Source organism: Mirounga angustirostris, unplaced genomic scaffold, assembly GCF_029215605.1.
Source record: "Mirounga angustirostris isolate CCGP_5_RB_7025 unplaced genomic scaffold, mMirAng1.0.hap1 SCAF_15, whole genome shotgun sequence".
Lineage (NCBI taxonomy): Eukaryota > Metazoa > Chordata > Mammalia > Carnivora > Phocidae > Mirounga > Mirounga angustirostris.
Window position 1 is genome coordinate 18,888,133 of NW_026991723.1, and position 15,622 is coordinate 18,903,754.

General features: G+C 35.9%; 1 protein-coding gene across 7 annotated transcripts in view; it reads left to right on the forward strand.

Annotated features, from left to right (window-relative positions):
* Nucleotides 1-15,622, forward strand: part of VPS13A (vacuolar protein sorting 13 homolog A) — a 267,040-nt gene that overhangs the window by 136,609 nt on the left and 114,809 nt on the right. For all 7 annotated transcript variants that reach the window (XR_010407545.1, XM_045882283.3, XM_064578959.1 and 4 more), the window contains 4 exons: nucleotides 2,398-2,565; nucleotides 3,930-4,234; nucleotides 11,835-11,982; nucleotides 14,990-15,140. Coding sequence is in view for 6 of the 7 variants with exons in the window: in XM_045882283.3 (XP_045738239.1) it covers nucleotides 2,398-2,565; nucleotides 3,930-4,234; nucleotides 11,835-11,982; nucleotides 14,990-15,140 (772 nt within the window). In the remaining variant the exon portion in view is untranslated. The remainder of the gene's footprint in view (nucleotides 1-2,397; nucleotides 2,566-3,929; nucleotides 4,235-11,834; nucleotides 11,983-14,989; nucleotides 15,141-15,622) is intronic.

The window sequence follows — 15,622 nt, forward strand, 5'->3', positions numbered from 1 at the left end:
TTCAGCTGTATTTTGTGCTTAGGATGGGAGACTTTGTTCCTGGAATGCTGCTCCATGCTATGCATTTGGTCTTCTCTCTACTTCCATACCTTAGGAATTTCTCTTTCTGTACTCTTGACTCTTTCTTTGATGATAGTTTACTGCTGCTTTTTCATCAGTGCTTGCCTGCTTGATGGTGAGTATTTTGTTGTGGGGGAGGTGTTTTGGGTAGGCTTGTCAGTTGTCCTAGTCCTGTTTCAGTCCTAGCCATACCTGTTCCTTTAGGCATTTGTGAGGTGCCTGGGTGGCCAGTCAGTTAAGCATCTGACTCTTGATTTCAGCTTAGGTCATGATCTCAGGGTCCTAAAATGGAGCTGTGTGTCAGGTTCCACACTCAGCAGGGAGTCTCCTTCTCTCTCCCTCTACCGTCCCCCTGCTTGCATGCGCTCTTTCTCTAAAATAAATAAATCTTTAAAAAAAAAAATAGGACATTCTTGATGAATCTGTCCCTCTTTTCCATGGTATCTGACTCCTATCTTTGTAGTTCCTATGTGGGAGAGAATATTCTTCCCTGCCCTAGGAGAAGGTGACCTAGAATGGTGTGGCCCCTAGAAGATTTTTCCCCATGAGTGTAGAAGGAGTTTTCTTTTATCCTAGCCCCTTAGGTGTAGTATCTTCACCTGTTCCCGAGGCAATAAAGTATTGCCTTTCTCCTAGGGTTTTTTGTTTTGTTTTAAGATTTATTTATTTATTTATTTAGAGTTTGTGTGAATGGGGGGAGGGGTGGGGGAGAAGGAGAGAATTCTTAAGCAGACTCCCCACTGAGTACAGAGCCCTAGGCAGGGCTGGATCTCTGGATCCTGAAACCATGACTCGAGCCAAAACCCAAGTGTCGTACGCTAACTGACTGAGCCACCCAGGTGCCCCTCTCCTAGTTTCTTAAGGTTTTGTTTTGAGAAGAGAATAATCCTGGTGGTCCTTTGGCCCTTTTTGTAGTGAAGACTTCTCCCTCTTCCAGGGTCATAACCAAGGAAAGCTTTCTCTCATCTTCTACTCTGCCCCCAGTATTTCTCATAAGTTCCCAGCAGAGAGCTCCCAGTGAAGTCCTTGCAACTGGGAGTGAACTCCTCTTGGATTTGTGGCTGCCAGAGATTCTGTATCTCACATTAGTCCATAGTCCACCTTTACCATTTTAGCTGAGTTCTTATCTAGCTTGTATGGTACCTGGCATCTCTTTCTCCTTCCCCTTAACACAGGTGAGCTGGTGCTTGTATTCTGTCTCTCCTGAAGGTACTTTTTTTATCCTTAGATTTTAGGCTGCTTGGTTGGTTGTAGCCTCAAATTTATAATGGTTTTTAAGAAAAGTTATGATTTTATAGTTTATCTGGTTCTTTGTTGTTGTTGTGGTTGCTGTTAAGTTTGGAATGGGCCTCTGCCTAGCATTCTACATCTGAGACAGAAGCAGAATTCCTGTAGACTTCTTTTTTCAACCTCATCTTGCACCTCAGCCTTCAGAGCTCCTTAATTTCTTTGGTTCCTTAGGTTTTCTTTGTTCCATGTTGGAATTCATTTGCTTGTTGATGGCTCTTCAGCTTTCTGCCTTCTAGCATTTAGGAGGGTCAAGAAAGCTGTAAATCAACGAAATTAGTTCATGATATGTCCATCTTCCAAAATATTTTTGACATTTCACATGTGCTGTTGTTTCTACCATTTTTCACTAGTATTGCAGAGCTTGAGATTTCAAACTGCTTTAGGTAAGTCTTGTTCAGCAGTTGAGATGACCCTTCACAAACTAGTAAGAGTATAGTGATAGGAGGAGATTTTTGAAAAATCTGGAAAACCTATTCACGTATCTCAAATCAAGGAAGTAGGTTTCATTAAGTTGCAGAGGTACAGCGTTTTTCAAACTTTCTGCAGTGACCAAATAATAACATTCATATGGCAACTCTCATTATACAAGTATACGCACTAAATGAAAATATATGGTCTGATCATTTTTCTTCAGTGTTCTCCATTAAAAAAAATGTTGGGCCAGACCTACTAAACTAATTTCATGACCCACAAAGGAAGTTGCCATCACCAATTTGAAAAACCTTGCAGTGTAGGTTCTGATAAAGGTGTTAGAGGACACCTGCGTGGCTCAGTTGGTTGAGCGACCAATTCTTGATCTCAGCTCAGATCTCACTCTCAGAGCTGTGAGTCCAGGCCCTGCGTTGGGCTCTGCACTGGGTGTGGGGCCTATGTTAAAACAAAACAAACAGAAAAACAGTGTTAGAATTACTGCTTTATTTGTACTTGGCTTGACTACTTAGAAGATTTTCCAAATATGTATGTATGTTTCATTATTTTGTGCTTTATTTTTGTACTGAAAGCACATTTTAAAAATGGATTCTGACAGTTAACTTTTCCCTCATTAAGGCTGTTTACATCACTGGAAAAGAAGTTTTTAGCTTCAGAGTGATTTCTTTTGTGGATGCAACTGCTGGTTCTGCATACACAGATATGAATGTGGTTGACATTCAAATTAATTTAACTGTTGGTTGCATTGAAGTAGTTTTTGTCACAAAATTTCTTTATTCTATATTGGTAAGTATGTTTATCAAATTTTTTATTTTTTCCTACTAGTTGGAAATTGCCGGGTGTCAGACATATTGGTAAAGAGCAAAAATTCCTTGCTTTTTTTTTTTTTCCTGATTTTTCGTAATTTCCTGGGTATCCTTTATCATAACTGAAATGCATAGTGTGTTATTTATATAAAATCATTTTCGCATAGGAATAGTCCAGTTAATTCAAACATGCATACTAATGTATTAAATGTACGTTATATACCATATATAGGATTTGTTATATATATCAATTGAATTCTTTATATGTAATTGGTTTAAGTCTTTGTTTTACCTGACTTAAAATTATAATTAAAAATACTAAATATATAATTGAAGTTTGTTTTGGTCTCATGTAATCATTATGGAAATTATAGTTTCTATTGCATATTATAACTGTAATCATCTGGGGCTTTAAAGAGTTGAAAATGAATCTTTGTATGATCTTGCCATAAGGTGTTTGAGTCCTTTTTCTCCTTTTCATTGTTTTTTTCCGGTGTTTTTCCCTTGCTGTCAGCTGATAATTTTTTCCTGTGAGTGTCCTACCTGTCTCTATGACTTCAGTATTCACTTTTTTAAAAAAATGTTTTCTGTAAATTTTGGTGTATAAACTAGATAATCAGTTGATTCTAAATAAATAATATTGCTGTTTTTGTGATCTTTTAAATTGAGGTTACAATGCAATTTTTTCTATAGCCATAAATTTTTTTCATACACAAATAGTAAAGATGAACAAGCATCCCTGGTCTAATTTTTATTTGTTCTGATTTATTTTTATAAATAAAAATCATTATGTCCCTAAGCCCTGCCTTTCACTCAAAAATTACTGAAAATGAATTGTTTTGAAACATGAAATACAATTTTAAAATTAAGTATAATTCTAGATATATTTTATGTTACTGAAGTATTTTTTAGAGTTCAGAATTAAACTTTAGAGTTCTTGACAAACATATTTTACTATTTTTTCAGTTACTTTTTATCTTACAAACATAAATAAGCTGTCTGTCCATTGAGGCTCTATTGGGAAATATAGTGTGCTTCCTTAGCCATTAGGAAAAGTGAGATAATAAAGGGAAGGAGTTGCCAGTGAAACCTTGCAATATCCGCATGTTGCTCTGTTCCAGGGACAAGATTTTTGTTTTTTCACTATGTTTCTGTATCCTGGTGTTTCTCAACTTTTATTGCAGAAAATTGAGATTTAATACGGACAACCAGACTTTGAATAAAGAATGCTTGGTTGTACCAAGAAAAAATTTTTCTCATGGAGGTAAAATCAAAACTATCAAGATACATTTAACAATCATTAATTAATGGTAACCATAAGAATATAATTCTGTTATCTTTTAGGCTTTTATAGATAATTTTCAAGCGGCTAAACAAGCCTTGGCTGAGGCTACTGTTCAGGCAGCAGGAATGGCTGCTACTGGTGTAAAAGAATTGGCACAGAGGAGTTCTAGAATGGCGTTGGATGTTAACATCAAAGCCCCAGTGGTGGTCATCCCACAGTCTCCAGTTTCTGAAAATGTTTTTGTTGCTGATTTTGGACTAATTACAATGACAAACACATTCCATATAATAACAGAGAGCCAGAGCAACCCCCCACCCGTTATTGATTTGATAACAATAAGGTTGAGTGAAATGCGACTCTACAGGTAAGCTTTTTTAAGTACATTTGTGGAGAATGCAATCGTTTTCAAACTTTTTACATTAAAGGTTTTGGTATCCTGAGTCTTCTGTCTACAGGGAAATTTTATTTTATGTAACTACTGAATTTTGAGATATTTTTCTTCCCCAGGGTTTTTGGCAAGATCTATTATACTCTTCCAGTTCTTTGAAAACCTAGATGGTATTTGAAAATCACTCCTTAGGTAATTAGGAACACTGTACAATTTATTATCTGAGGATGTATATTTGTGCTTATTTGTAGTTCTTTGTAAATTACAAGGTTAAGAAAAAAGTGAGATAATTTCTAATATACATTTACTCACTTTGTAAATACAGCATTGTTCAAACTACTCTATCAGCTTCGTGCTGTGGATCTGATGCTCTAATTTAAAACAAAATAAAACACAGTAGAATACAATCATATGCAATCATTGGGCATAGGATTATCAATTAGGAGAATAAGTGAATCTCCTAATACAAATTAGGAGAATAAGTGAATAGTTCCAGAACTACTTAACTGTGTTTCCATGCTATTTCTAATCACCTGTTCTAGATTTAGCACTCTCTTTCTTTTCTGACTTGGATCCGTCTCTATTTATACCACTCACTTGCCCTCTTCTTCCCCCGTCATTTTTCTTTGATCTCATTTTCCTTGTCTCATTCCCCTTATTTTGCTACCTCTACTTCTCTTTGACCTCTGGCTGGTCTGGCTCCCTCCAGCCCTTCTTTCTTTATTTTTTTTATTTTTAATTTTAATTTTAATTTTAGTTTATTTTTAATTTTTAAGTAAGCTCTATGCCCAACATGGGGCTCAAACTCATGACCCTTAGATCAAGAGTCACATGCTCTACCGGTGAGCCAGCCAGGTTCCCCTGGCCCTTATTTCTATTAGTTGAATATTTTTAAGGCAGCTATATTGAGATATAATCGGCATGTAATAAATTGCGTATCTTTAAAGTATACAGTTTGAAAAGTTTTGACATGGATACATATGTGACAGTTTGTGTACAATTGTAGTATTTCTTAAATGTTTGGTAGAATTCACCATTGAAGCCATTTGGGCCTGGAATTTGCTTGTGGGAGATTTTCAACTGCAATTTCCATTTCTTTAATAAACTCAGGACTATTAAAATTATTTTTTTTCTTAAGTGATCTTTAATTTTTTCGCAAAAAATTTGTCCATTTCATCTCAGTTGTAAAATTTTATGGCATAAAGTTGTCCATAATACTCCTGTTATTCATTAATATCTGTAGTGTTATCCCCATTATTCTTGATATTTATAATTTTATGTCATTTTACTAATCTTAATGAACTACCTTTTGATTTTCTCTTTTTCATTGATTTCTTCTCTGATATATATTATTTTTTTCTGCTTACTTTCGGTTTAATTTTGCTCCTTTTGTAGGTATCTTTTGGTGGTAGGTAAGATTACCGCTTTGAACATATCTAATGTAGACACTTAGTGTTAAAATTTCAGAGTTCCTCTCTATAGCTCTTCTCTCTGGCATTTACCATATGAACTTAGCTGCCTTGTTCTTTTTGGACTCTCAGCTCTGTCTTCTCAACTTGGTGGACTTTGCCAGTCTTTTCCTGGCTTACCCCTCCCTTTGCCCTGGCCTGTAAATTATCTCAAAACAATGAAAGTTGGGGCAATCCTAGGGCTTACTTTGTTTTTTTTTACCACCTCTCAGAAATGACAGTTGCCTGATGTTCTGTGTCTTGAAAACCACTTCTTAATGTTTTTTATGTGGGTTTTTTTGGTGAGGGGGAGTTGTTTCAGGCAGGATGGTAAGCTTGGTTCACATTATTTCATCTTGGATGGAAGGAGAAATTTTCATCAATTGAGTATTTACGTACTTACTAAGCACCTAGTATATCCCAGGTACTGTGCTAGGAAGAAGTTTAATAACAGTCTTTACAAAGGATGAATAAATATTTTTTAGTACCTACCTCATTGTTGAGGTAGGTGTTATTTAATGAATTTACTGAGCTGATGCACAAAACTAGGATCACATTTAGATTTTGGAGGGGTTGTAGAAAACCAGGTGAAAAGGAGACAACACTGGAGGTTGAAAGAATGGTTTACTAACTACTAGAGTGATTCACATATGAATTATATGTAATGCTGTCTAGGGTAGGGAAGTGACGTAGTGGAGAACTAACCAGTAAAGAGAAATTTAAAAGTAGAATTTATAGTCAGAGATTGTTGAATGGATGTTAGGATTCAAGGAGAGAAGTTAAATTTGACTTTGGGTTGCAGGTTTGTAAAATTCAGTATTTGGTAATAATGCAGTTCACGGAGATAAGACAGAGCAATGCAGAAAAAACCATTGAGTAGAGACATTGAGTTCTCTATTGGGCAAAATAACTTGGAAGTTGTTGTCTGACTTTGATATGGAGATATATAGAAAGAGATTGGAAGGCACTTGGACATGTGTGTGGATATTAGAGTGTTTGGACTTCTAGATATGGGAGTCCTTAGTAATATTTAGGTAGTTATTAAAGCCTTTATCACACAGTTTTTAGAGTGGGACATACGGGACAGAATGCTCACAAATGCCAATATGTAAGGAACATACATTTCTCAAAAGAGACTAAGAAAGAGCAGGCAGAGAGATGGGGGGCAATCCAGGGGGGTTGTTGAGACAATGTTGAGGACTCTGTTGATGTTGTTAACCATGAATTAATAGTACATGATATTTTTTTAATGTAATACTTGATATTTGGTGTTAGATTCAGGCAAGCCTGAATTTTTAAAAAGCAGGTGTGACTCAAGGTAGTGAAACAGGATTGTTAAATATTGAGATTGTTAAATATCCATCATGTTGATGGATAATGGAGATGGAAGAAATCAAAGACAAGAGGGTACTGATAGAGTAAAAGAATGTAGAGAGGGGTTTATAAACTGGTGATTCATCAATCTCAAAGTCTTCAAAAATAAACACTGACTAGTTGTTGATTGATTAAAGCAAGAAGTAGAAGGTGGTAGACCTGGTTGATATTATGCTTAAAGGGATAGGAGTGAGAGTTGGGGAATATCATTGCAAATTAAAGAAAACGATTTCTATATCTCTTAACCCTGAGATTGATAGGGTGTTGGAGAAAAATTGGCCTCTATTTAATAGAGCTCCATGGAAAGCCAGGTTTCAGTTAAGGTAATACATTTAGTGAAGACATTGGAAAAAGTAGAATGATTTGTTCAGCCAAGTCCAGATAATTCAAAAATCACAGGAAAATAGTGGGTGAGAGACTTCTATTTTAATAATAGACTAAAGAGTAACAATTTAAACTTTAGGTGGCTCATTAACTTTTTAAACTGTATGAAAGTCTAAATTTACTAAAAAAGATTATCTATAATCACATCTTGCCTTATTTCAAGAAATGGTAGGTGTAAACTAGGTGTGAGCCTATATTACAAACAGATTGTTTTGAAGAGTTCGCTAAATATCTCTAGAGCATTAAAAATACTATTTTTATGTCCAAAAATGAGTTAACCTTTTACTGAAGAAAAACTTAAAATGGTACTTGGATGAACAGAAAAGATTGCTGACAATATGACCACCCAGAGGTAAGTACTATTAATAATTTGGTGTGTTTCTTCTAGTTCATTATTTCTGCACATATGTTTAAGTTGAGTAAAATAAGAATTATATTGTATATTTTGGATCATAAATTCATTTTTTCCCTTAACAGTATGCTATATTTTTCCATGTTATTTTGAGTTCAACATTTTTTTTTTCTAAATATTTCATTTTATTCTACAGGTTTTTAAAAATTCATTTGCCTGGTGTTAGAATGATCCTAGGTTCTTTTGCTGTTATAAATAACACTATAGTGATTGATATAATTGTTCATCAATACTTATATGACATTCTACTCATGTCTTTAGGATAATTCATTTCCTACAGATGAATTTCTAGAAATAGAATTACTCAGTTATAGAGTATAACCAATTTCCCCTGAAATGATTTTAGAACTATTGATTGATATTTGGAAATTCAGTTTGGTTACAGCTTCAGAGTAAAGCACATAAAGACAAATAAGTATTTCATATTTGTGACCACCTTTATTGAAATCTTTTTGTTGCAAAGCTATTAATTGCAATGTAAAATTTTAAAAAGACATTTACAGTATTTCTATGAGGAAAATTGTAAAACTTAACCAATGACCAGAAAGAAATCTTGAATAAATGTGGAGAGAATATTTTCCTAGACCTAATAATATAGAGATGTCCCCTCCCATGGCAGACCAGTGCAAACCTTGCTGGCACCACACAGTCTGCCCCCGCATTCTCTGGTGGACCTTCTCCCTCCAACATGCCCTTGGCAGGAGTCCATCCAAAGAGGTGGCACAGGCCTGGCAGTGTGCAGGCAGTACCAGCCAGCACCATTCCAAAGTGACTCCCAAAGTGAAGGGAAATAACCACACACAGTGGTTCACCCATGGCCTCAACAGTAGGCTGGGCGCCGACATCTGGTCTGATTGCAGTCTCACCCACTAACAAAAGCTGCTCAGGGACAACACAGGGAGAGGCATCTGTAGTTCATCGCTACCACTGCTCTGGCAAACACCTGGTCTGACCCAAGTCAGTAGGTGGCCCCAGACTGGACTACTAACAACACAGGGACCAAACTCTGCCCACAACAGGCAAAGAGAGCCACCTCAGGCAACAGGACTGAAGGCAAATTCAGCTCAGAATAGGGTGCACATAACACCTAGAGGATACTCCTGAAGCACCACATTCTGGTGAACAAAGAACATTGCACTGTAGAATGCTACAGGACTTCTTCATAAGGCCACAACTTTCAAGAGCAGGAGACATAGCTGATTTTTCTAACACATGGAAACAGACACAGAGTTCGACAAAATGAGGAGATGGAGGAATATGTCCCAGATGAAAGAACAGGACAAAATCATAGCAAGAGAGCTAAACAAAATGGAGATAATATACCTGATAGAGAATTTAAAGTAATGGTCATAAAGATACTCACTGGACTTGAGAAAAGAGGGGAGGACTTCAGTGAGAGCCTCAACAAAGAGAAAGAAGACAGAACCAGTCAGAAGTTAATAACTCAATAACTGAAGTTTAAAATACATGAGAGGGAATAAATAGACTAGAGGAAGCAGAAAGATGGATCAGCGACCTGGGGGACAGAGCAATGGAAAGCAATCAAGCAACCAGAGAAAGAGAAAAGAATAATAAAAAAACGAAAGTAGATTAAGGGAACTCAGCAACACCATGAAGTGTAATAACACTCACACCATTTGGATCCCAGAAGGGGAAGAGAGAAAAGGTGGCAGAGTATTTGAAGAAATAATAGGCGAAACCTTACCAAACCTGGGGAAGGAAACAGAAATCCAGATCCAGGAAGCAGAGAGAGCCTCCAACAAAACCATCCCCAAAAGGTCCACACCAAGATACATAGTAATTAAAATGGGGAAAAAGTAGTGATAGCATCTTAAAAGCAGCAAGAGAAAAGAGTTACATACAAGGGAAACAAAAGCAAAAATAGACTATTGGGACTGCAGCAAAATAAAAATCTGCCCAGGAAAGTAAATAACCAACAAAGCAAAAAGACAACTTAGTGAATGGGAGAAGATACTTGCAAATGATATATCTGGTAAAGGGTTATTATCCAAAATATATAAAGAACTTACACAACACACACAGCTCAACACACACACACACACACACACACACACACACACACACACACACTAGTTTAAAAAATTGGCCAAAGAGATGAACAGATATTTCTCCAAAGAAGATATCCAGGTGGCCCCAGATACATGAAAAGATGCCCAACATTACTCATTATCAGGGAAATGAAAATCAAAAGCACAGTGAGATATAATCACACACCTGTCAGAATGGCTAGAATCAAAAACACAAGGCAACAGGTGTTGGTAAGGATGTGGAGAAAAAGGAACTCTTGTGCACTGTAGGTAGGAATGCAAACTGGTGCAACCACTGTGAAAAACAGTATGGAGGTTTGTCAAAAAATAAAAAGCAAAATTACCATATGATCCATTAATTGCACTACTGGGTGTTTACCCAAATAATATGAAAAACAAATATGAAAAGATATATGCACTCCTGTGTTTATTGCAGCATTATTTATTATAGCCAAATTATGGAATTATAGAAAATTGAAATCTTGCCATTTGCAACAAAATGGATGGATCTAGAGGGTATAATGCCAAGTGAAATAAGTCATTCAGAAGACATATAGGATTTCACTCGTGTGTAGTTTAAGGAACAAATGAAAAAACTAAAAATAAACATAAAAAACAGACTCTTCACTATAGAGAACAAACTGATGGTTACCAGAAGGGAGGTAGGTGGGGAGATGGGGGAAATAGGTGAAAGGGATTATGAATGCACCTATCTTGATGAACACTGAGTAATGTGTAGAATTGTTGTATCAGTATATTGTACACCTGAAACTAATAACACTCTATGTTAATTATACTGGAATTTAAAAAATTAAAAATTTTAAAAATAAAAAAATAAAATATTCTTTATAGGCCTTTTAGATTTCCTAACTTATTCCCATATGCAAGCATGCATGCATTTAATTCATAAAATGGTGTGATACTAGGCATTCTGAGAGATCCCTGATGACTCCCATATTTCTCTCCACTTGAGTAAGTGAATCTAAAATTCTGCAGTCATAGCTTCATACATACCCTAGTTGAAGCATTTGGAATTTGCCACTAGTTAAAATGTAAGTACATTATTAGTACCACTTTGAAGTTGTCACTTGAACATACAGTGAGAGGCTTCTGTGGTCACATTATCACTTGAAATGCATTCAGTAATCTACTGTTTTCATTATTCTGGAGCATCATTCCTACCCTTAACGAATATTTGGAAAGGCAAATATGTTTCAACTTAATATGAAATTTCCCATATTCAACTGCTTTTCATCCACAGAAGTAGACATTTTATATGGTCTAACTTTGCTATCAAGTTAAGGGGATATGTGGTATTCTCCATACCTAAGTGAGTGAATTAAGTTGTTTTTATAATGAGGTGTCATCTATAATGTATGTTTTCCAATTATATAGAGATAGTTCTCATTTAAGGGTTACTATCCAACTTACATATTTTTGGCATTTTTTTAACATATTGCAAAATCTTATTCTAAAGATTGATTTCTTTATAATACGGATAACTTGAGCTCAGAGAAAGTTACCTAAATTCACGGTGGGGTGCAGTATCTCTCATTTTGACTTGGGAGGCTGGGTAGATTTTATTTTTCTTTAAATAAAAAAATTATTGATTTTTACTGTTTGTATATAGAAAGATAAATTTAAAAAATTTTTTTACTGGGCGCCTGGGTGGCTCAGTCGTTAAGCGTCTGCCTTCAGCTCAGGTCATGATCCCAGGGTCCTGGGATCGAGTCCCACATCGGGCTCCCTGCTCAGCGGGAAGCCTGCTTCTCCCTCTCCCACTCCCCCTGCTTGTGTTCCTGCTCTCGCTGTCTCTCTCTCTGTCAAATAAATAAATAAAATCTTTAAAAAAAAAATTTTTTTTTACTATGAATGTATATGAAACAAAACAATTTTATTACTACTTACAGGACTCAATTTATTGATGATGCATACCAGGAAGTACTAGATCTGCTATTGCCATTAAATCTTGAGGTGATTGTTGAGCGAAATTTATCTTGGGAGTGGTACCAGGAAGTTCCTTGTTTTAATGTAAATGCTCAGCTAAAGCCCATGGAGGTAACTTTTTGATTTCTGTTTCTGCTTGTTGATTTCTGTTCCGTTGGTTAAAAATATTGCTTGGGAACATAAGATATTTTGGTGTAGATGTTACATATTGATTAGCTCTGTCAAAATTGAAATAGTAGCTATATTAACTTAGAATTCATTGAATGTTCTCCATTCATTCAGCAAACATTTAAATGGCTTCTCTGTGTTAGGTCCAATGTTATATATGGAGAGACAGTGGCAAAGAAGCTATGGCATTATCTCTGGCTTCATGGAATCTAACCAGTCTAATGCAAGGGTTAGCAGTCATGGTGTTAGAGGTGTGATAGTTAGACTATAAAAAAGTACATAGGCATGTAATTAAAGTAGTTATAAATTGTGGTAAATTCCATACAGGAAGCAAATATCAGATCTGATAAGTAGTCCGTTGGATATATTAATTTAGAACTTAGTGGAGAGGGCTAGGCTAGAAAAAATAATGTGAAAGTCATCAGCATCTAGATGGTATTTAAAGCCACGACAATATGTGAAATAACCTAGAGAAGGTCCTAGAAGAAATGGAAGAGGTTGACGATGAAAATGGCAAATGGGTCAGTTCCTTTTGCATAACTTTACGTAGCTATTGCTTGATACTGCTTCACAGAACTCTAATGTAACTATGCAAAATTTCCTATCTTCCCTTTGACTGCATGGAAGTCAAAACTATATCACATGCTTTGCTAAAGTGAGAGTAGCACATACTCTGTCTGGAAGGTTACTTTAAGAAGCCTACTCAGCAAATCCTCTTCCCTCCTCCCACCCCCAGTTTCCTTTCTGTTTCTCTCCCCCCAAAAAAATGTATTCAAAAAGAGAAAACGATCATTTTTAAAGGTTTCAGATTTTAAAATTCAGAAATACATTTAGATTTTAAAACATGATCATCTCAACTGAAAATCCTTAAGCTCTTAGTGTATAAAATCATATTAGACTCCCTAACTTGTAAATGGAAAGTATCTTCTTTATTTTTTTTTAAGACTTTATTTATTTATGAGAGAGACAGAGCACAAGCGCACAAGTGGAGGTCGGAGGCAGAAGGAAAGGGAGAAGCAGACTCCCTGCTGAGCAGGGAGCCTGATGCAGGGGCTCGATCCCAGGACCCCCGGGATCATGACCTGAGCCAAAGGCAGACACTTAACCAGCTGAGCCACCCAGGTGCCCCAGAAAGTATCTTCCTAAGATAAAAATTGAAGTCTCTCCATATTTTAAGACTACTGATAGAAACTTTTAAAACATAGGCAGCATGTTTTACCCAGCATACTGCACAGATCCTCTCCTTAGTAGGCCCAGGTCTTAGGCAGATCTCTGTGGGGCAGCAGGGACACCATTTTGCTCCCCTCTTCTCCAGGAATAATGCTTGCAGCATGTTCAGGTGATATTGCAGACCATCTGTAAAAGGGCTGGCTGCCTTCCAGGGCAGATGAAATTGGGTCTTTCACTGTCCTGATCCACCTGAATTGTCAGCAGGTATGGACCTGGGTCAACATATTTGACCCCTCCTGGATCAGGGAGAGGTTGGAATCAGTTACTCTAATGCATCTAGACTAAGTGCTGCATCTTGTGATTTCTGACTTGTCAGACATTTGGGAGTAGCAGGATAGCCTGTCCTGACATGTAGGAGCCATGGACCAGCAGTCCTGGGATCCTTATAGTTCTTGCAACTTCCTGGACCGAGCTGTTGGCAAGACTGAAGAGTGATCATTAATATCAATATTTGGGGGGCATTCAGTATACATGTACTAATTGAAAGACATGGTTTAGACATGGTTGTAATATTTAACTTCAGCTTGTTAATTTATATGAACATACTATTTTTGTAATACCAGATACATAATAAACACAAGGTGTCATGAGTAAGTGAAAACACTGGATTAGTATATCATCTTTGAAATATAGTCAAAAGGAATCCTGGTACAAATAAAACTCATTTTGTGGGAATAAAATTATTTCCTTGAGATGATTAAAACATATCAATTTAAAACTCAGTTTTGTTTTGTTTTGTTTTTTGTCTTACTGTATTTTAGTTCTCCAGAGAAACATAGTCAATAGGATGTGTGTATTTGTGTGTGTGTGTGTGTGTGTGTGTGTACACACACTTGGTCTGGATACAGTAGACTGACTTCTTGATGACTCAGTTTTAGCGTCTCCCTGACACTGAGGATGAGGTTCAGGAGAGGTTAAAAATGTGGTCTCCTGAGGCAGACTGCAACAGCTGTTAACTACTTGAGTGGATCATGAAGAACCAATTTCATCCTAGTTGGTGTGCCCGAGAAGATGGCTGGGTATTTGTAGATGGTCTGTGCATCCTATATGTATTCTATATACATACCATATATGTAACATCTTGAATAATACTGGACCAAATATGTAGATCCTATGGTCTAGGCAAGTTGATGTAGAATTAACCATCATAGCTTTCGATATAGTTCTTATGTTGGTGATTTTAGGCTAAATTCACAACACATGGGGTTTTGAGTTAGTGCATGAGTTTAAGTGAATTTAAGTCTCAGCTTCTTATACAATTAAATCTCAGCTTATACAATCAGGATATATTCTTTATACCTAGGACTCTTTGAGGTCCAAACTAAAAAATAATTCATATAAAACACACTGAATTATTTTTCATGATGCAAATCAATATTTTTGAGTAATTTGTATTTGTAAATTGAGGTGCTTAGTAAGTAAAAAAATGCAAAGTAGATAAATGAAAGTTCATTTTAAAGGTTTTAAATTATTAGATTAATTGATATGTTCATAAAAAAACTTATTCATAGTTTCATTGGTATTGACATCTAATTTATGTATTTCGCAAAGTACTAAGATCATTCATTTAGGAAACTGAATATCCTATTAGTAGAAATATCTAATGCATTAAAAAATTGGTTTGTAGAGGACTGAAATGAAACACTTGCTTTTCAGAGTAAGAGAATTTCTAACTACATAAAGTAATAATGTTAAAATAAGCAAATCTTTCTTTTCACAGTTCATTCTTAGTCAAGAAGATATAACAACTATTTTTAAAACATTATATAGCAATATATGGTACGAAGAAGGTGGTGGTGCCTCATCTGCAGGAGTAAAAGATCAGAATAGTGTTAATAGTGGAGCTACTAATGCTTCACACCATTTAGAAGGTATGTTCTTAACCTCAAATTAGCCTTCCCCTCTCCATCCCTAATCCCACGTTTCTTCCTCCCTCCTCTTCATTCTCTAGTTTTGAGTTTTTTGAAAATAAGATTTATAGATCTTTTATAATTAGCTAATCCAATCTGGGTATCTCTCAGTTGTCTTTTATTAGGCATTCTGTTGATTTTTTTTTTCGTTGAATCAAAATTCTTAGTTGTATTGTGACAAAATTCCTTCGTATTTATTCTTGTTATCCCAAATGCCCTATACATCCTTATTTTCAATTTTTCTCCCCATTCCTCTCTTCTCTCTCATTCCTAGTGCAGCATATATCCCAGATGGAATATTTTATATTAGAAGTATCAAAATATTAAGGATGTCAAGAAAGAATGATCATTAGTAAATGATGAATTTCAACAAGTATCTGGAAGATAGATGGGTGTAATAGGGCAGAGGGAACTATAATGCAGAAAGAGGTTGTATCTAATAT